The sequence below is a fragment of the Cheilinus undulatus genome, linkage group 5 (genome assembly GCF_018320785.1).
Source record: "Cheilinus undulatus linkage group 5, ASM1832078v1, whole genome shotgun sequence".
In the NCBI taxonomy this organism is placed as follows: domain Eukaryota; kingdom Metazoa; phylum Chordata; class Actinopteri; order Labriformes; family Labridae; genus Cheilinus; species Cheilinus undulatus.
In genome coordinates, this window is record NC_054869.1 from 51,150,326 (window position 1) to 51,172,683 (window position 22,358).

Here is a 22,358-nt window from a genome sequence, read left to right on the forward strand (position 1 = left end):
TCTGAAGCATGTTATGTTTTGGAGGATGCTGCCTTAAAAATGACAAATCCCTACCATGGCAATTTCAATCATTAACCAGGAAAGAGGCGTAACATTGCACATTCACCCTGTCTCCCAAATATGGGCCCTTTTTGATCAAATCAAATGGATAAAACATAACATAACTAAAACAAATGACCAAACTCAGCGCCTAAAGCAATAGTCCTCAAATTGACTCAAGACATCATTTTGGCTGCACCAAATTCTGAACCTGACAGGCTGCATTAGAGGTATAGACGCTAGGGGACAATCACTGGAGATTAAAGACAATGCCATCTAGGTTGTCTACTTATTTTACAAGCATAAATCCTGCCTCGGTCTTCAAGGGCCCCTCTTCTCCTCTCCAGGGGGAAACTGCTGCCTGTCACCAGCCAAATACTCACACATGTACTGCATTCAGTTCTCTGGTCACTTTGGTACGTGATCACTGTTTTAGTTGAAAGAGATTAAGTGTTAAAGGAAGTCTCAGAAACCACTTGCTTGTCTCATTAACTGATCTTTCCTGCTCCTGCCAACTATTTGCACCAAAAACCAAAAGTACAAGACAGACCTTTAGAAAAAAATACCAGTTTCTGGAGGAAACAAAACCTGGTGAATCAACCAATATAGCAACCAAATGTAGGGTTACATTAATGCCCTCATCATTTCACTAGAGCCCGGTGAGATCTACAATGGCCTTGATGAAGATGGTGTCATCACGTATGTAGGAGTTTTTAGAGTCCAGCTTTGAGAGCGGACAGAAGAGTGGACATCCGCTGGCAATGTTCATATCACTGACCGGCCTCTGGAATGATGAGGAAGAGATGTCGGGCCGGAAGGCATCGATGATGTGCTCCCTGTTGTTCTGGTCGAGCAGCATTAGGGTGACCTGGGCATACACATTAAGACTTTATATTTCCCGTTCTTGAAAAACTGGAGCTGGCCAGCTAATGATGGCCTAGTCATTAGCATTATGACGATTTAAAATGCAAGAAACAGTATGTTCTAACAGCATGTGAGTGTCAGATACTGCTCAGCATCAAACAGCACTGGGTGCTTACTGCCCGCACTGCAAATGCTGTCTGACCCTGGCCCTGTAGATCTCCCTCTCTCTCTCCTTTTTCATGTAAAAACGGGTGACAAAAAGGGAAATACAGACTGGATACTGGGGTAAAAACAACGCATTGCATCAGGCTGCTTCACAATCCATCATTGGTTAGTGTTTAGGAAACTTCAATAAGAAACAGCTGAAATAAGCTGATTTTGTGGCAGACATTCACTCATGTCATGTATTGTTAGGACAGGGGTGTCAAACTCAAACACAGCAGGGGTCGGATTCTGAACTTGGGTCTAACCTGAGGGCCTAACAGGGTCGCTATTTAACCATCAACTGTCAACCTTATTTTCACCAGAAATTAATTATGGGGGGAAAGAACTTGGCACTGATGATTATTGATTTTGCGGTTAAAAGGTGAACATGATAAGTTAAAAACTCAAAATCTGAGATAAAAAGTCAAACTTATAAGTTTAGAAGGTAAAAACATGACATTTAAAGTCAAAATCATGTTTTTAAAAGGCAAAATATATGATAGAATACTGAAACCATGAATTTTAAAAGTCAAAACCTGAGATAAAATTCAAAATCATGATTTTTTAACAGTCAAAATATAAGGTAAACATCAAAATCATGGGTTTAAAATGTCCAAATAAGAAATAAAAGTAAAAATCATGAGTCTTTAAGGTAAAAAAATTAGATAAAAGTTAAAGTTAGGAGTTGAAAAAGGTCAAAACATTAGATACAAGTCAAAATCATGATTTTAAAAGGTAAAAAAAACTGAGATAAAATTTAAAAACACGAGTTTAAAAGGTAAAAAGGATGAGATAAAATTCAAAGTGAGGAGTTGAAAATGTCAAAATCGGATTTAAAATTTAAAATCATGCATCTAAAAGGTTAAAATATGAACTAAAACATTAAAACCATAACCTTTAGTCATAACTGTGAGATGCAAAATTGAAATTATAGAGAAAACACAAATTTCTTTCTTATGACTCAACAAGGATGTAATAAATCACCAAGGTTAAGTTTACATTTTTATACTGGAGCAAATCTGCAGGCCTCATACTGGTGGGCCGGTTATAATGAAAATATTGTATGATCTGGTGGGCTGGGTATAACTGCACCATGGGCCTTAATTTTGACACCCCTGTGTTAAGACGTGCTGTAAGAAAACCATTAGCAGTGCATTAAGAACGACTTATGCATCATTAGAATTAACTTAATAATACTTTAGAAACATGACCAGCCAAAAGCACACAAAACAACTGACTCAAAGAACAAGCATTCATATTATGTATTAAATAAATCTGCTTTTATTCCTAAAACTGAGACGATATCTAATCTTTTTCAGATGTCTGTTAATAACATACAGAAAAGGTTAGTCCTGCTGAGAATTAAGACCATTTCACCAGGCATTCAAGCTTGTCTTCTGAGGGGTTTAATTCCATGGAGCCCACTGAATTTGTGCACAAGTGTCTCTCTTTCAGTTTTTCTGACTAAAAAAACAGCTCCAGACTTGGCATAGGGGAGGGCAACCTGCAGCACCCGCAGCTGCATGCAGATCTTTTGACCCTCCCAACTGGCTCTCTGCAGCTGTGCAAGAAAAATTAAATAAAGGAAATTTTTTAACATAAAAAATATATTTGTTCTAATGCTATTCAGATAGTTTTGCATATTTTGTTTGTAAAGCATGCAGCTTTTTTATTTTTAAAAATACTTCATCATCTCAAATATGCATCATGTTATGCATCTATGCTTTCCTGTCTTGGAAACAAAGGTCAGGACATGGTCGGTGTAAAAGTGATGACCAGGAATTCTTTTTCTAACTTCGTTCAGTGTTTCACGATTGGAATCGCTTAGGCGCGACCTATTTGGAAACTCCAACCACACATCTGTCTGTGACAGACAGGTCGGGCTGTGCTTGGGGCACGCCCCCTTATACATCACAGTGGACCCACCTCTGACAAATCAGTCTCGCTTTCTTCCCATGAGAAATTTACGATAGCTTCATCAGCTCATCTAAGCTAGCTAGCGAGGCACCGCTAAACTGTCCCGTTAAGGAATACGTTGCTGAACGCAGTTCCTGGCTTCAGCTCAGATTTGCTGAGTGAGTCTGTCAGCAGAGACCGAGTTATGGGACTTGCAGTTGCTGGTGAGAGAGTCTTGTGGCTGAACCTCTCAGACCTGAGTGATGCACAAAAAGCTATCATTATGGATGCAGCATATGACCCCACCAAAGGTCTCTTTGGCCCAGCTCTGGAGAAGATTAGGGATACCAGTGCTCTCAGGAAACAGGAAAGTGAGACCTTTGACCTCTACCTTCCTGGTCCTGCTCAGGTGCAGAGAGGTAGCTTTGCAGCTGCTGCTGCACAGGGAAGACAGGGAGGTGCAAGGCCACTGAGACAGGCAGCTGGGCAGCAACCTAGCCAGCAACCTTGGTCAGATACAGAGCCATGGGGAAAACACTCCTTTGCAGCTTTGGTAGGAAGACACCATTCCTCTGACCCCAGGGACCAGAAGAAAAAGAAGTCCTCCGAACACTCCATTTTTCCCTACCCCTCCTCCTCGAAAAAAAAAGGCTCCTTAATGCCAGCAGAGGGAGCTCACGCCCCTCTGTTTGCAGAGAGCCCTGGACAGGCGCAGGGAGTGACGTTGTCAAAGTATGACAACCTGAGAAAACCAGGATTATGTTTCCTGGACTTTTTGATGCTTTAAAATCCTACCAAACTGTGACTCTACGACTGAAGTATGAAATGAACTGTGGCTTCTGTGAACCACTGCAACCCTACTATGTTTTCTGTAACATTAACAGATGAAGTAAATGTGCAGCGTGATACCTTCTGGTTAAAAGGCCACTTGAGGAGTGCATCACTGTGTCCTCTCATCACCACAAAGAACAGAGACAAGTGAGTGCCGCGGCCCGTCCCGTCACCATTCAGGTAGATTCGCAGGCACATCTTGTAGCCATATTTACTGGTATAAAAGGCTGGAAAACAGAATACAGAAATACAGAAGAGGGATTTTTTCACAAGTAGAAAAGCTTCATCAGGAAGATCATAGACTAGAATGTGAAATGTTACCAGGAGAGAACATAGCAGGGGCACGGCCAGCCACAGCGTCCTGTCTCTTCTTTGTGAAATCTGAGATCTTCCACACAAAGATGCCATCATAGGTGGCAGCAGACATTTCCCTCATTTTACCGTCCATCTCCACGATAGACAGATCCCTCAGACTCACTGTCCTCTCCAGCTGGCGGACCTGCAGCATGGATCAACACAACATTAGCAATGGAAGGGACGTGGAGATCATTCCACACAGGAAAACTGATGAAGAACCAAGTCAATGACAGATAGGTATATTCCTGAAAAGAACTGATGAACCAGTTCACATCTCGAATCAGATTATGCTGTTTAAGGTCACTCTCCATATATTATATCCTTCTGGATATATGGCTGGTGTTCAACGCCACAATTTCACAAAAGGACAAATGTATTAGAAAGGATTTTTAGATGTACTTAGAGGTTTCTAGTTACCTCTGCTGTGGTTTTCCTTAAAGGATATCTTTGTTTTGTTTAGTTATTAGCAGTTTGTCACCTTGTTGTTGAGGATCTCAATCTTGTCCTGGTCCAGCCGGTGCTGGCGGTTGTACGCCTCCATGGTGGTGCAGGAGCGCTCCATCTCTCTGTTGAGGACACAGACGATGTTCTCAAACGTGCTCACTTTGAGCTCCAGCTCTTGGCAGCGCCTGCTCAGCTCAGCCACTTTGGTCTTCTCACTCTGGAGCTGCAGTTCTAGGGCGGCACCCATAGCACTGGGCAGCGGGGTGAAGGAGGTGGCCATGGTTGGGGCACATGCACCCTGCACGGGAGCTGCACCACCCCCTCCCAGCTGGCTCATCTTCAGCTCCAGGTCCCTTAGGGACTGATGGAGCTCCTGCAGCTTGTGGCTGGCCACCTCCAGGCTCTGAGGCTGTAGACTCTCCAGGCTCACCTTGATCCCCATGATGAAATGTAAGAGCAAGTTGAGGTGTTCGTAAGAACACTGCCGCTCATGGTCATGGATTTTCTCTTTCTCCACCTTGGCATCAAAGACAGAGGAGCAGACACATCTTCATGAACAGAGGAATATTTCTCAAGTATAACATGCAAACAGAAAATTAATGTTAGTAATGAATGACAAGTAATGCTATAAAGGAAGAAAGTAAAAAAGAGCTATCAGCAAAGATATTACAGAGCAGATGATAGTTGTACACTACAGTAAGTATTAATCATCAGAATTTTTCATGATTTTATTTTTATATTTAAAAAGTTTCTATCAGGATAGACTTGTTATGTGTGTTTTATTTAATGAGGTTACAAATGTCAGAACTTCTCAACTGCTCACTGCCTCCATGCAAGTTCATTCTCTACTTCTGACACTGAAGTCTGACCAAAAATAAGGTTAATTTGTGCAGTTTGTAAGTAGAGAAGAGGAGAATCTGCAGCAGAAAACAAATGCTTAGCAGTGATTCAGACCTACACACAGAGGTCTGTTTTTTATAGTTGCAGAGTCATGTGGGGGTTATAATTTTTTTCTTTTTAACCAGAGTATGTGACTGAAGAAAGCAGTGCAGGAAGGGGATAGTTCTGATAGTTCCAATTTGTCCCGGCTCATATAGACAGTACAAGCAGGGCTCAGCAACAGGGAAACTCAGCTGTCTTGTTAAGTATAGCAGGTACGCTGTAATTTCTTACTTCAGGCATAAAGGTTTCTTAAATTAATTCAAACATGTATGCTGAGTTTGGGGGTGTTGGATGTTGTACTGCTTATAGAACCATGGATTTCACATCAGTTGTCTCCAATAACTACCCACTATCAAGGTCCTTTACCAGGTTAATGATATTCAAACAGGCCCTCAAAGTTTTCCTGCTCTATGCAGTTTGCACTTGTTTTTTCCTTGATGATGAAGAGAGGCTTAGGTATCTGTGTGTCCTCTATCTCTTGTGAAGAGCTGCACCATAAATTAAAAGTTCCTCACTAAATTAAAGCAGACATATTATGCAAAAATCACATTTTCAGGCTTTTCTAACAAAAACATGTGCCCCTGGCATGTCCACAATCCCCATTAAGTACTAGAAAATTCCATTCCCTACCCCCCTCTCTTTCTCCACAATTCAGTAAATGTGTGCTGAAACAAGTCATTCTCAGATTTTACCCTCATGATGTAATGTGGGGAGTTAGCCCCACCCCCAGGTTTGGTTGGCCCTCCCTGCTTGGAAGAAAGTTCTGGCCTCCTCTCCTGATCCTTCTCTCAGCCGCCAGCTGAGAGGAGGATCAGGAGAGCCACATCCATTAAGCCGCATCCATTTCCCGAGAGGGGCGGAGTCAGACAGCTCAATACATTTAAAGCCACAGACACAGAAACAGCTCATTCTGAGCAGGGCTGAAACAGAGGGGGTTTTTAGACATGCAATAACCTAATCATGGAGTGGGGTTTTTTTCAGCAACAAACTTCACAGGCATGTTTGTGGGATCTCTGAGACCAATATAAACTTGTCTTAAAAGGGTAAAATATGTCCCCTTTAAGCAAGCCCAAGCAGCTTGTCCAGGTAAAAAATAATAACTCCAATCATGCATAACAGGTGTGTATCATAGATGAGCCTTAGATAGCCTGGACTGATAAAAGCTCCTCATAATAATGATACCAGTGTAAAAATAATCACACTAAACTTCATTTAAACACCATTTTTAGATTTTCCAGAGGTGTAATTGTTTTCCTGATCAGTATGACATTTATTTAACCCTAAATGCTGCAGGAAACAGCCTACTCTCAGCAAAAGGTAATTTTTTAAACTCCAACTACGCATGGCTAATAGCACAATTGTTTGTGAATTCAGCTGTTTTTCTTTGAGGTTGATTTGGATAGAAAGCAGCACATTTTTCCTCAATGAATCATAACAAGCTATTTAATTTTGCACAACAGCAGCTACACTCTTAGAGGTTTCCTACTCTGTTACCAGGCAGCTTTGTGTAATCTTTCTTGCATTTCCACAGCCAGCTGTACCCTTACTTGCTTACTAGGCCAGGTGTAAAGCCTGGTTTATGCTTCTGTGTTTAGTCCATGCCATAGCTGTACTGTAATGAATTTTTAAGGAGGTGTATGCCGGCTGTGTGTGTAGGACAATGTGTAGGGTTTAGAGTATGTATCTGGCTTAAAGGGACAATGTGTAGAATTTGGCATTTTAGCGACATCTAGCGTTCCGATTTTAGAATGAGCCTATCTGTTACCAAAACGTCACATCACTAAGCGACGAGAGCCTGTGAAGACCAAAAAGTATCGTAAGCCGGACATCATTTACAGCAGTGACAAGGTGAGGGTTTAATTATTCATTTTTGTAACCGTTATTTTTATAGATTATAGGTCAGTCTTCTTCTCCACCTGCCTTCCAGGTAGCTTTCAGGACCGGTGGGCAGGTTCGTATTTAAAAATCGCGTTTTGCTCTTTCTGTCCCCAAAAAGTTGCCGTAGACAACATGGCGGTTCGTTATGTCAGCCTCCGTGAGGGCAACCCACGGTGATGTAAATTTAAAAAGCTTTTTTTCTAATTTTGTAAAAAGAAAACTAAAGTTTAAAGGGGATGATTGTGCACTTATTTTAACATACTTCACATAAATATATAAACATATCCCATGTACATTGTTTCTGTTCGGCAAAATGCAGCCAAATTCTACACACTGTACCTTTAAACCAGCAGTGTGTCACACACAAAGACATTATGGATACACTTAGGTACTAAAAAGGTAGGACTGTATGGACTGGTTATTTTGGTGCCCTTCCCATTGTGACATTGAAAACATAGATAATTAACCTGGCACACCAGATGGATTTGTTTTCACACATCCATCTGGTTGCGTTTGGGAAAAGGCAGAGCCTTTGAAAAAAAACTTCTGTCTGTCACATCTTTACGGGCCAATCAGAGCAACAAAACATGTGGCGTAGCCGCTACCTAGCAGCACCCCTACTGAAGGAGTAAGCTCCATAGACAATTGCATAACGCGAACCATGGTGACTACAGACATGTCAGTACATCACTTTTGGTGTTTTTGAAAAGAAAACAACTCACTACTGTTCTTTGCTCTTCTTTTAACGAAGAAAAGTCATCAAGTTCTGATAAAACTGGCGCTTTAGCAGTATCCATGCTATAATTGCACCGATATCTTGTTGCTGCTTGCTTACGTCACGACTCTGCTGCGCCTGAAAGTACTGCCCTTCGTTGCTGATTGGTCCTGTCACTTTCTAACCGGGCCCAAGCAGTTCAGATGGGAGCTTTGCAAGATGGAATCGCCAGTAAGAAACACGGAAACGGGCGTATCCATCTGCTTTGCAAAGTTAATAAATAATTGCATGACAGACTGAAACAAATCAGACCACTTGGTAAAAATTGACTATTTGGCTCATTCCCACAGCTTCAACAGTCTGAAAATGGGCTCATCTCATAAGTAATAATTAAAAATTAGGGATCTTGATGTTTTTTAAATTATTTCTTTTTAATTTATCTTCCTTTAATTTCTTTCTTTTCTGGTGAACCTTCAACATTCAAGTCCAAACTACACCCATGTTTAAATTTTTTGGATAATTCAAACTTAGATGAATACCTTCTATATCATGCATATAAACATACAGACTTCATACTTAACAACACAGGACTCACTCACAGGCATGAAGAAAGCCATCATCTAATAACTGCTGAAAAATGTACTTGCTTGGCAAACAAAGGCAAAGTCTGAAACATAAAAGTCTTCTCTATAATCCTAATTTAATGATATTTCTCATCACAGCTTGGATAATATACCAAAAAATATCTATTAATGCCTTCTGATCCTGGTACTGTTGTTTGTATAAATATCCATTTATATCCATTAAGTGGAACTTTAATTTTGGTTTGCCAAGATATTACATGACCCAGTAGTTATTATTTAGCCCCTGTTACACATACAGCAAATTATGACAAAAATGTCTACTTACAGACGTATCGCAGCCAACAACATGAAATCTGCATGGTGCTTTAAATTTACTGCAGAACTTAATATGGTCCACATACTGCAAAACAAAAAAATGAAAGAAGCTGATCATGCACTGAATATGCTGCAGAAATCGATCTCTATCAAATGGCAAATGAGGTCAGTTTAACTGAATTATGAGAAGAAATCAGTTGAAAATAATTCAATTGGATACCTTTTCTCTGGGAATCTTTTTCTTTGCACAGCCTTCACAAATCATCGGGTACTTCGGACAGATTTCATCGTGAGCCTGAAATAAAAACATGAAAAAAAGTTATTTCATATTAGAAGAAATGTCTTCTTTTACCAACAGATAAACTCAGCGTTCTTTAATTTTGTGCAACACAAAACCAAAACAAAAAAGACACAATGGTGGCAGCGGTTTCATTGCAACTGATTTGACCTTTACCTGTCTAAAATTGTAGAATTGTCTGTAATAGAACTGAGCCAATCAGAATAATAAAATTGTAGAAGTCCTGAGAGACAAGTAGAAAAATGTTTATGGTCCATTTTCTCTCCTGAGGCCTTCGTGGGTTTTTGAGGTTTAATTTCTACATGCACTTCAAACTAAAGTGTGCTGTATCTTACAACTATGATTGGCAGCGTGGTCATATGTCTGTCTCTGTCTGTCTGTGTTGATTTGTGTGCCACACCGTTGCTCCATTTGTCCTTGATATCTCTCAGAAGACTTCTTGGGTGTATTGGTTTGAAACTGGTGCCATGAAAAAATTATAAATATGTACAGATTCTCAGTAAAATCCTGAAATGTTGTTCCAAATCATCATGCAGGGACTTCTGAAGAGTTCCATCACCTTGGAAGTTGGATGTCGGAGCTGGGAATGCCGCTACACCCGGGTTGAATGTGTTCCATTTGCTTCTAGTTTTTAAAAGTAAGTGACTGAGCCAGAAAACAACTGGACTTTGCTGAAACTCGCCCACAGGGAAACTTATTTGGCACAACTAGATGTGAAGATAAGCCTGCTCTACAATCCCTCATCAAAGTAAGCCACTAGAACTGTCACCTATGTCTAAAATTAATTTTATGTCAAATTCAAATAACCATATTACCTGTTTAATTTGGCCTAATGATGTAAAAAAAACTGGAAGTAAAGCTGAAAAATCACACTTTCCACACTAAGTGATTGTAGTGAAAAATGTGGCTGTTTTTCAAAAATAGTGGATGTCGAAATCATGCCAACATGATTGTGGACCCCCACGGGAGGAAGATACACCTCTTTCTATACAAATTGGCCTTATGGAATGAAAGATCCAATTATGAGGACAGTAAAAGCACGGCATAAACATGGTAAAGATTAGTCTAATGTCTGTGAGAGCTGATGGAAGTGTGCAGTTTTTATGGTGCACAAACTTTCCAGAGGTCAGAAAACAATTCCCCCTCTGTCTGACTTAAAACTAAATGATGTGTAAATAAGGGCCAAAAAAATATTACTTTGACATTGCACTGGAGTGGGCAGTAATGGTCAGAAATCCAGTGGGGGCTAGATTAAGAATAGAGTCTGGCACAGGGCTCTGCTATTATTAAATTATGTGTCAGAAAGCTGACAAAAAAATATGTCATGGTTTCTCTGACTAAAGTGTTTTAAAGTGCATGAAGAAATAATATATCTCACCTAGACTCTAGAACTTCTGCCAGACTACACTTTGGCTGTGACTGAAATCTCTGAAACCCTTATCACTACATAATGCACTTTACAGTCCACTTTGATGTGTATGTCTTTTGCAGAACTGACTGAAATCTGATTGAGCATCGTTAAACTGGTGGGGTACCCCGGTATGCTTAAGTGTACTGTAAAAAGTAGTGCACAACAGATAGTCACTATCTGATCAATAAATACCATCATGCATAATAATTCTGGATGCTTGAACAGTGTTTGATTATCTTCATGGAGACCAGTCTGACCTTGATGTTCTTTAACAGGAAAGGTTCTTTGCAGTATTTACAGTTGAGCGTCCTCTCCGGACATTCTCTCTCGTTGTGGCGCTCCTGTTCGTTAGCTCTCATCAGCTCTTTACAGGAGGGACAAAGGATGATCATGAAGTCACAGTTGCCCTCATGGCTTGCCTGTGGGAGACAAACAAAGACAGACTTTTGAACTCTCAACATTAGGAACAATGCTAATGAAATTATTAACCAAAAGGTAGTGTATGGATTATGAGGATGATGTGTTTAACATGTGGGTAATCTTGTCTCATAAAAAAAAAACTAAATGCTGGAGAAGTCATTGTTATGGTACTGAAATGTAAAAAATAAGTACAAACATGATTAAGGTTTAGCTTAAAAGCATCTTTCAAAGGAATTTTAAGAATGTTTTATTATTCAAATTATCTATTAGGCTAAAATGAAACTAAAAATGTAAAAGTTAGAAATATATTAGAGTTAAGTTTAACAAAAAGATGAGAAAACTGCATAACTTAGAGACAAAAATATGCAAAAAAAATCCCAAATTTGATGTTTTGTTTCTATTTTAAATGTCATAATGTCTATGGGGTTATCTTTTTCTCTTTTGAATATTTTAACACCTCCTTAACTTCTGTTTTGAATGTTTTTCATTGTTAATTGTGTTTTTTTACTTTATGTGCACAAAATGACTACCTTAGAGATCCAAATAAGTTATGCTAAATGTCCATTAGTTTAAGTCAAATTTTATGTCCACCCTTTAGAGTTTTACTCGAGTTTTAGTCAACAAAAACAATTAAAAAGACATTTAAGTCTTGTTTTAGTACATGACATTATTAGGTTTAAGTCAAAGCATTAATTGTCTTTGCCTGAATCTGGTGCCAGATCATATTTGTGTCCTCTAATGTCCTGCAAAACCACAGTGGAGAAACATCATGGATTTTGAATGTCGGACAAAAACTTCATTGTCTTTTATCAAAAAATATATAAGCTTAGCACAAAAATTAAGGAATTTGTGTTTGGTACATTATTTCTTTGTTGTAACAATACTTCTCAGCAATAAATCTTACACTGTTAACACACCTGATTATTTCTAGGGGTGCACGATAACTATCAGGCCGATAATTATCGAGCCGATAACAGGAAATTATAACGTCATTCCGATAAAAGTCCAATATCATGATGACTAGCCCCGATAACATATATATTTTTGTCAGCACGGCAGTGCTGGTGTTTGTTTTCTTTCTCATGAGACTACACATTCTGAAACAGCAGGTGGCACCACAGTACATGACCCGCTGTTAAGCACCAAAGAAGAGGAAGCAGCCCCTGTGCTAAAATGTTAACAACACGGTGGCATTATTCATTATTTACGGGGAGGACAACACGACCGTGTGTGTGTAGAATTTGCCCTGCTAAGGTTGCAAAGAGTAGAAAGAAGTCCTCGACAGATCTTACAAGTCACTTAAGAGTCATCATCCTAACAATGTTAAAACAAAGCGGCAGCAGCCACCAGCCTCAGCTAAGGGCATTAGGACCAAGTCAATGGCTAATACCAGGCAGAGCGCTGATCACAAGCAGGCATTGAAAACTGCAGAAAGTTTGCCAGAGCCAAAAGGCGCAACGTTATAATAACAAAATCAGTCTGACAGTCTCCTGATCCATCGCTACTTTCATAGACGTATACCTGCCTGCTCTGTTTGACGTGGTTTCATTCAGTCTGATCGACGTTAGGAACAGAAGTTTAGCCACAGACCACGGTGGACTTTACATTCTTAACCTATCTCTGATATGACTTATGTCAGTGCATACTTTTAATCTTTATTTAAAACATCAGCTCGCTTTAATTCTGGCTTAAGCAGCAAAAACAAAACAAAAAAAAAACAGACTCCCAAATATCTCCATTTGTTAAACATAACAGCCTGTTATCATTTGGTTTTATGGAGGAAATCCTATGTCAGTTGTTTGTGTATGTTGTACTTGGTACACAAATGTTTAACTAAAAAAAGTGAACTATAACAGCAGTTATAGAGTAGTTCTTTGTTTTTTGAAAAACATGAGTGATATAGTTAAAATTAGTTATAAATATCTTTGCTTACTACTTATTAACCCCCACTTACCCCCAGATGTGCATAAACACATCAAATAAACTTCTTTTGTTAAATCAAAAATTGAAAAAAAAATATCTGTTATCATAGGTTACCGGCCATCAGGAGCAGGGAATTATCAGTTATTGGTATCGGTTGAAAAAAATGCTTATCATGCATCACTAGTTATTTCCCTTTTATATGGTTCTACATTTGTGAGGAACATGCGTTTGTGGGATGAGCAGCAGAGCTGAGTATGTGGGTTGCCAATGTCAAACAGATTATTCTGATGACTCTGGTAGAATAAGCAGTTCGGCAGCTGTTAAAGTACTAAATCTAACATATGTGTGGACATCAAAAATAGTTACTAAGTGTTTTAACATGAATGAATGAATGTTTTTTTGATTACATACATATTGACAAAAACAAGCATCAAATAAGATCACTTTACATTAAATTTGTATGTAAGTAACTGAAAAAGGAAAATGGCTGAAGCCAGTGACTTATTTTTGCCTATCCTGTACCATCCAAGGATTAACCTGGAAAATCAGCGACACAGTGAAAAACAAAATATACTATAGCTTAAGTAAGAAATCAATATGCATTCAGTTTCAATTCACACTGAAACCTCTGATTATTTCACACTTTATAGAACAACCAAAAAAAATGGTGTAGTCTGAGCCAGCCTTTACACACCTGCCACTTTCAGATTTTAACCAACATTTTAGTGGGGAAATGTGTTTATTTCCCACACTGCCTTGCAACAGTATCTACCTCAAATTCTTTGATAGTTCCCGTCCACGTGCATCCTTCATTTGGACATACAGCTGCAAGAGCCTCCACCTCTCTCCGTGCTGCGTTGTCAGGGAAAGCCTGCACAGAGAAGCAGAGGTTATTGTGAGGTAACAGTCTTTAGTTACAGTCTGAGTGATACTGTAACAAACTGTGTACATCAGTTTACCAAGGATCAGGATACTAGGATCTCACTTTTCCCTCCTGGCTCTTATTTCCCTAGCACATATGGTCATTTTCAGAACACATGACCATTAGAGCTGCTCCATTTATCGTCCACGCTGCCAAGAGTTATAGAGCAGTCCCAAAGCTTTAAGTAGTAATGGCTCTATACTTCAAAACACTGGATTTAAAAACAAACAACGACTATAACGCTATAGTGCTGACTCTCAGGATTACTCTCAGGGTTTTTACATCTAAAAGACATTTGGCAGTCATACTCTGAAAACTAAAAATACCAAACCTGACTGAAATTGAAGCCAAGTCAGTACGTGTGCATGCACAGTTAAGCTGAACTACTATCACTTCTTTATTAGGATTCTTAACTGCTCTACTGTCCCAGTAAACAAGCGGTGGGGGAAAATTGGTTCAGAGACAGAAGTATGTCTGACTTTGCAAAGCAATTTCCTCATTATAAGATTGACCTTACTAACAAGTTAGCATGCAGCTAACTGGTTGTAAATTGAACAAAAATATTGAAAATGTTACAGCCTTGTATATTTTCCACATAACCCACACCTTACAATGCTCCTGATCACCCTAGTTTGTGGTGACAGGCAATGCCAGATGACAACACGACATCAGCTATGCTCAGCATTTATGTGGTTTGATTTCAGAATCAGAATCACGAGAGAATGAAGGTCAAAATCAGGTCAAAATCCACAAAAAACACAGAGAAGAATGTGCAGAATGTCTAAGCCTGTTTGGGTCTGATTGAGGTGAATACATGCAAGAGTAAATCAACACTAAACATTTGGAGCTGTTATTGTTGCAAAAGTGTAAATGGGTACAGAGATCTGTACACACATCTGCAAATGCATAGGTAGATTTGCAAATGCGTGCACCAATCCACAAATGCATGTACAAATCCACAAATGCGTGCACATATCTGCAAACACATGTACAGATCTGCAAACACATGTAAAGATCTGCAATGTGTGCAAAGATTTGCAAGTTTTTACAAAAATCCACAAATGTGTGCGCTATATGTAGACAAATTTGTAATTGTGGACTTAGTTCATTTTGGTTCAGAAAACTCTTTTTTGCTTCCATTTGTCAAAATCCTCATAAGCCATCAGGTACAACTGAAATCTGTTTCTCAGGTGGTTGTCATACACATATGACTTTTGCAACATTTGTACCACACATTTACACACATTTGCATATCTGCACACATACTTGTAGATTTGTGCATGCATTTGCAAATCTACATACACATTTGCAGATTTGTGTACAGAACTTTGTACACATTTGTATCTAGCTTTGCAACAATAACAGCCCCAGATAAACAGCAGTATCTAGGTGTGTTAGTTTAGACATTCAAATAAGTGCAATTTCAGTCAAAGGAACCAGTTTAATATTTCAAAATCCCAGTTTAAGTCAACTAACATGATAACTCAACCTTTTCTCCAACTCTACATCTGTAGCCAAGAGATTAGTCCCCTTTACTGTAAATATGACTTAGTTTGAGGTTTTTGGATCTATCCGTTTCTGTGGTTTGTATTTATATGCATGATGTCCCACAGTCTCTCTAATATGTCAACAAACTAAACTATGGAACCTACGTGTCTAAAATGATGTATTGAACGTATCCAGGAAACCCGTAGGAAAATATGACATGGAGGGTAAAAAATGTACTTACACCACCTTGCTTGAGAATAGAGGTGGGCTCCTCAAACAGGTCTTCTTTAATGCAAGCGCTGCATTTTTGTGGCCCAGAACTGTGGAGGGAGGAAGACAAATATTTGCTTAAAATATAATAAAAACTTTGCTATTTATTATTTTAAATACCCAAAACAAGTCAGTGACTATGTGTCGGGAGGGACCGTACAATTCTTTGGTCAGAGACTTCAGAGCAGTGTAGTTCTGTGTGAATGCAGAGCAGTTTTTTTAATCACTTCTATTAATGGAACACCAAAATACAATAACATCTACTTACTGATTTTTAAAACGCAAAATAAAACAGCTAAAATCCTCAAAAAATAAGTATTTAAGAAAATTAGGATAATCACAAATTGGTTGATGAAGCATTACAGTTACAACAGGTGAAGTGATGAGGTGTTAGGACTGAGAGTGGGGTTTTACCACTTTTACCACAGCATTTCTGGGGGGGGGGGTTCCTAGGTGGCTTAGGGCTGTGCCAAATACAAACTAAATTCCAATTCACAGTGTCAAACTCAAAGCTGCGATGTTTATGCCCCTGTGATATTTCAGATTCGCAATGAATGTTGCAGAGGTGTAACCAGAGGACACAGTGATCCTCCCTCTGTGCCACTTCAGGGCCATTAACAGAGGCGTTACGGGGTGAAAAAGGGATACCGGCACTGTATCGATATTAGGGCTGGGCAATTAATTGCAAATTAGATTAAAATCACAATATGACCTGCTGCAATCTATATAGCAGAAGTTGCAATATTTCTTTAACTTGAAATGTGTTGAAATACCAAAATACCAGTTTAAAACATTCCTTTTTTGCAGCAGCAGAAATTGTATGCACATTGTAAAAACATTGAAGTGTAATTTTTTTTTTAGAAATGTACAAAAATCCTCCTTTTTGTGTTTTTTTTTGTATTTTTTTCTTAATTAAAACAAGTGACATGAAATTATCATCCTCTTCAATATAGCAATTGATGAAAAATTTACAATATAGCCAATTATTGCCTACCAGCTCCTACAGCCAATCACAGCTCTTCTTTTCAACACAGCAGTTCATTTAAATATGACGTACTTCTCACTAAACCCTGCTTCCATTAATACTGATGCACCACGCTGCTTCTGCTGGCAAAGCTTCACCTCCTCCATCCCAGCCACCTCCTTTATAGCTTAAAGCTTGTATCGATCCATATGGAGGTTTCCAGCTATGCAATGCCTGGAAAGTCACTGCATGCTGCTTGACCAACCCAGAGAGCTCCTTTTGAATAGAGCCTTCTCCGTCAAGATAAACTACAAATCCATTTTGCAATAAAGTGTTTAAATGTATGACGAGAGTGTTCCTTACTGAATGTAGGTTATAATATAGAAGGATTTATTGATTGAATTTGTTGACAAATACATAAAATGAGGAAGTGATAATAATTGCATATTAAATCGCAATATTTGGAAAAATAATCACAATTAGATTGGAGTGTAAAAGGAGCACCTACTGGTCTGGAGAGCCCTGGCCTGAATTCTCCCTTTGAATCATCCTACCTGTGTGAGAGAGGTTTTCCTCCTGTTGACTTAATAAAGACAACATCAGTTCAAAGCTGGACAAACCCACAGTAGTCACTGAAATTATTACTGGAAGTATAAATCTTAAAAGATATTCACTCCCCCCCCTGAATTTTGTATCTTCAGAGAGACATTTTTTTAAAATTACATTTAAGGTGAAGGTTATAGTTATTTCTACAAAATGTTAGGTTTTAAGCTGGAGTTAAAATCATGACTGTGTTTGCCTCATATATTTTTACATGCTGATGTGTACGGTAAAATTTTTTTCATAAGCCAAAGCCAGGGCCCAGCAGAAAAAGTTTGGGAACCACTTAGGGATGCATGATATTGGATTTTTGCTGATATCCAATATGCCGATATTTATAAATTAATTTTAGCCGATACCAATATCGATACCGATATTTAAATATGTTTTACATAAATAAAACTTCCGTCCTTTTAACACAATTTTAGGTTTGAGGATGAAAAAAGAAACAAACTTTTTTTTTCGTAAAACACATTCTAACCCCTTAAAGCCTAAAATCATAAATTATAGCCAGAAAATTCTAATTTTTGGGAACTGAAATGTTTATTTCACTTTCTACTGAAACCCAAAAAATCTAAATTTCCATAAAAATTTAACATATATATTTTTTGGATCTCATTTGATACATTAGGTGTTTTTGGTCAGTGATAATCCACTGTAGGGCATTTTAATAATTTATCAAGTTGAATTCAGAAATTGTTTTTAGTAATTTATTATCATATTGATTAAATAGAGGTATCATAAAAGTATGCATTAAATATGATACAACAGGCTTTAAGGGGTTAAAGTTTAAAGAATGAGAATGAATAAAGAAAAAGATCTCAACTTACACAGTTTTGTTGGTGCAGCCTAAAACTCCACTAATTTATTAGTAAACATGGCCAAATTTTACAGTTGATATATGCTGATATGAACGACCAAAATATCGGATGTTAATATCGGCAAAAATTTTGATATCTGCCAATACTGTTGTCTAGCTTTTTTATTGCTAATATCTGCCGATATCGATATCTGGCCGATAATATTGTGCATCCCTAGAACCACTGAGATAATCCATTTGAACTGTGGATTCTAGACGGGTAAGTTAAGGAGTGTTTTTAAATAAGACGGTAGTTTATTTTAAAATCATTTTTTCATATTGGAATCGACTTTATTTTTGACCTTTATTAACAAGAAAATTGAGATATACTGCTTGTATTGACATTTAGCTCCAAAAATATCGAAACGTGAATTTTGGTCCATATCGCCCATCCCTACTTCCGAAAAGTCTTAGTTAGACATGCTGCACAGATTTCACCAGGTCCAACCTTCTGGTAAAATCGGCAAACATGCTGACCTAACACTGCGTTCCTACATAGGTTAAGCTTAAAATTATGATATTTTTAAGCTGACTCACACTAAACCTGGCCAGCCATAGCAGAGGTTAACGGGACTTAACTATGAGGACACCTGGACAGACCATCACTTCAGTTGAGAATTGATGGGGATGAAGAGGTGACTGGTGATTTAGCCTGGCATGCCAGCTCTACAGCTGCTCCTAACCGTGTGAGTGATACATGTGACTCCCTGCAGGGCAGGATTAAACTGACATTTATCGGAAGCAGGGCTGGTGACAGGCTCGGATTGCTCAAACAGGCTGTGGTACACATCAAGCTAGCTTGTTAGCAGCCACGACACTCACCTCACAATTTTGTTGAAACAGAACGAGCAAAAGCGATGGCCACACTGAGCTTGCAAAGGCCTTCTTAGGACTTTCTGGCATGAATTGCACAGATGTTTGTCTTCGAGGTTGTTGGCGAGTATTTTCTTTGGGAAGCCCGGTTTGTTGCCTTCCAGGGAAGATGGTGGAGACGGCTCCTGTGCAGCCATTATTCCTCTTGAACAATATCGGGGTGCTCAGCGGGGTGTGTTCAAGACAGCAAATAGAGCTAAATGTACTGTTAGAGATAATCCAGAGCAACGTTTCATTGCTGTTTGAAAGCTGTTCTTAGACATTCCTGCTTGTGTTTAAAACGCATGACACCGTGTGATCCTCGTATGCAGAGACTATAGCCTGTATGCATGTGATTCAGTGACAGCTGAGGATGCTGAGTTTGGGTGTTAGGCTCTACGTCTACCGCTAGGTGTCGCAAGCAGCAGAGGAGACCATCCAGGCTGGAGGACGCAGGCTGCGCCGGATTGGACCACCACAGCTGTGGAAATTGAGCTACATTCAGCCAGATGAATCTAAGAAATGAAGCCTTTTTTGTTTCAAAGTAAAAGCAAAGTTATTCAGTAATCACTGAGGTCCTTTGTGAGATTAGAAACGTGTTTACTAAACGTTGAGTATACTGAGAAGAATACTAATTGTAATTGCCATGACAAATACTCTGCAGTATGTAGCCTACTTTAGAGCAGTGGTTCTCAACCACGGGGTCAGGACCTCATTGGGGGTCATGAGACACTGAGAGGAGGTCTCTAGATGCCTTTAAAAAAACTAAGAATATTTTTAAATTACACTGTTGCCACTTTACACCAGTTTTATCCAATTTTAACCCTTTTTCATCACTTTTTAAACCAATTTTAGTATATTTTTGCCACTTAAAATCCATTTTTGTCAATTTTATATCATTTCAATCACTTTTTTCTGAGAAAAAAAGAAGCAAAAAGTAGTGCCAAAATGGCCAAAAAGCAGCACATATGGCCAAAAATGAGTGAAAAGTGACTAAAATGGGCAGAAAGGTGGCAAAAATAGGCAAAAGGCAGCTTAAGTTGGCAAAAAGTGGCCGGGGGTGCAAATAGCCAAAAGCAGGATATATGTGGCAGAAATGGGTAAAAAAAAAAAAAAAAGTAGCTACTGGCACAGTGGGCTAAAAGCAGCAGAAACTGATTTAGAGTGGCAAAAAGTGGAAAAAATGGAAAAATGGGTAAAAAATGCAAATAAGAGCAATGAAAATAGACAAAGAATAAAATTAAAGCCTTCTAAATAAGTGTGGGAAACACCGAAACTTAGTGCCCTCCCAGAACGCGCTGTATGTGCCCTTTTTTTTTTTCGCCCCTGCCCTTGAAAAAGTCTGTGCACCACACTGCGAGGGAGAGTCTGGAAAAACAGGGACAAACAAGAAAACGAGGAGTGACGAAGACTGAAAGGAGTAATGAGAAATATTTGAATGATAAGTTGAAGAATGAATAAAGAAATTTTTTGTGCACATTTATATCTTAAATAAATCGTTTGATTAAAAATATATGATCTTGAATGACTTTGTGTTTTCAAAGTATTCAGAAATGTCTTGTAAATTGGGTTGTCTTTTAATTCATGACAAGAATTACAAAAACTTTCCCAATCAACCTAAATTCATCTTACTTTGACGGATACACCTAAACTTTGATTTTATTTTGAAAGGGTGGGCGGAAGTCCTGTGTTTTACGTGACACTTCACGCTGGGCCACTGTAGCTGCCGTCTTTGCAAAGGAATGTCGCTGCTATCTCTCAGTCGGGATGGAGGTCTGACAGATGTTTCGAAAAAAAGATGTCCGGGATGCAGTGTCTCATCTTAACAAAAGACCGTGAGTATTTATAGCTGACAGCAACGGAAGGAAGACATTCAGCCTTTCTGCTGTTAATGTCACTGAGCGTACTGGGAGTAGAGCTAGGCTAATATCGGATGGATGGCTAGCTTGAGCAGAGCCAGAGGATAACGTTACCTTTTAGTCAGGGTAGATAACAAACCGAGCTGCCACATCACTGTCTAAGGACAGTCTTCATCTTGACATAGTCTGTAGGACATTTAATTCATTATTTTCCTTAATTATTGCTTTAAAAATGCCACAGTTAAGCTAACAGCTTGGTCAGCTAATGCTAGCTGGATAATGTTAAAGAGGATATTCCCCCCAGAAATAACTGATTCGTTGTGTTTTTTCATTGTTAAGCCCTTTAAAATTGAGGCTTGTATCCGGTTATAGCTAAACAGAGGTGTACTTGGCTCTGATGGTGTTAACAGCGGACAAACCCAGGTGATTGTGAATGATGTATCTCTGCTGTCTACTCCCTTTGGGATTAAACAGGGACATGAATACACTGATGTAAACCTTGTCTGTTAGCTCTCATACTAAGGTGAATTGCAGTTAAAGTCTTTTCCACGTTAGTTTTTAATTGTCATCTGATCACATGCAGCCAGTCCGGGGTTTTGCCTTTTATGTTAGGATTAACTTTAGCCAGGATTTTCCTTTTAAGAGAACAATGAGTAACCAACAGTAACGTAAAACTATCAAAAAAAAAAAATTAAAACCCCCTACTGCTCGTTTAAGACATTTCCACAAATCTCAGACATCATCTCAACAAAAAACATTTAAGCCAGTGATCCAATATTTCACCTATTTTCCCTTTTCACGTAGTTAATTTAGGTTGCTGGTATCAATGGATATAGAAAATGGGACATTTTAGTATATCTGATTAACACCTCATTAAGTTTTGTGACTGGGACTAGGCTTACACATTTAGTCAGAATGTTATCACAATATAAGCATTTGCAATAGGCATTTTGGTGGTATGAAGTTTTCACATGAATACAAGAAGATCCTTTTATAAGTAGGCAATACTCATTGGTCCAGCATGTGTACATTGAACTGCTGAATGGAGGCCCAGGTATGATATCCACACCTTCACTCCATTGTGATGTTGTCAGGTGAACTCCAAGCTAGCTTTCTATTTTATATCATGGCAACAGAAAGCTTTTCAACTCGGCCAGGAATACACAACATTATCAACATGATATTGATAGGTATTAGCTTAAAAAAACCTTTCAGTATCTGGAGATATGAACCGATATTTACAGCCAATATTGTACAAAAGTGTAGCCTATATGAACCGGTATTTACAGCCAATATTGTACAAAAGTGTAGCCTATATGAACCGGTATTTACAGCCAATATTGTACAAAAGTGTAGCCTATATGAACCGATATTTCCAGCCAATATTGTACAAAAGTGTAGCCTATATGAACCGATATTTCCA

At 38.7% G+C, this 22,358-nt stretch overlaps 2 protein-coding genes across 4 annotated transcripts in view; one reads left to right on the forward strand and one right to left on the reverse strand.

Moving 5' to 3' along the window:
• Positions 1-688: 688 nt before the first annotated feature.
• traf2a (Tnf receptor-associated factor 2a) lies at positions 689-19,615 on the reverse strand. Of its 2 annotated transcripts, none has more exons than XM_041787834.1 (10): positions 19,047-19,615; positions 15,773-15,851; positions 13,894-13,992; positions 11,036-11,197; positions 9,290-9,364; positions 9,080-9,154; positions 4,670-5,152; positions 4,156-4,333; positions 3,913-4,061; positions 689-907 (listed from the first exon to the last, which is right to left on the reverse strand). In XM_041787834.1, the coding sequence occupies exons 1-10, from the start codon at positions 19,232-19,234 to the stop codon at positions 689-691; spliced, it is 1,707 nt and encodes a 568-aa protein (XP_041643768.1). In that variant the 5' UTR covers positions 19,235-19,615. The 2 variants fall into 2 exon arrangements, with proteins under 2 accessions (XP_041643768.1, XP_041643769.1); XM_041787835.1 differs by lacking the exon at positions 689-907 and adding an exon at positions 2,393-2,668.
• A 1,168-nt stretch (positions 19,616-20,783) lies between these two features.
• Positions 20,784-22,358, forward strand: part of rabl6b (RAB, member RAS oncogene family-like 6b) — a 28,821-nt gene continuing 27,246 nt past the window's right edge. For both annotated transcript variants that reach the window (XM_041788384.1, XM_041788385.1), the window contains exon 1: positions 20,784-20,911. The gene's annotated coding sequence lies outside the window, so the exon portion shown is untranslated. The remainder of the gene's footprint in view (positions 20,912-22,358) is intronic.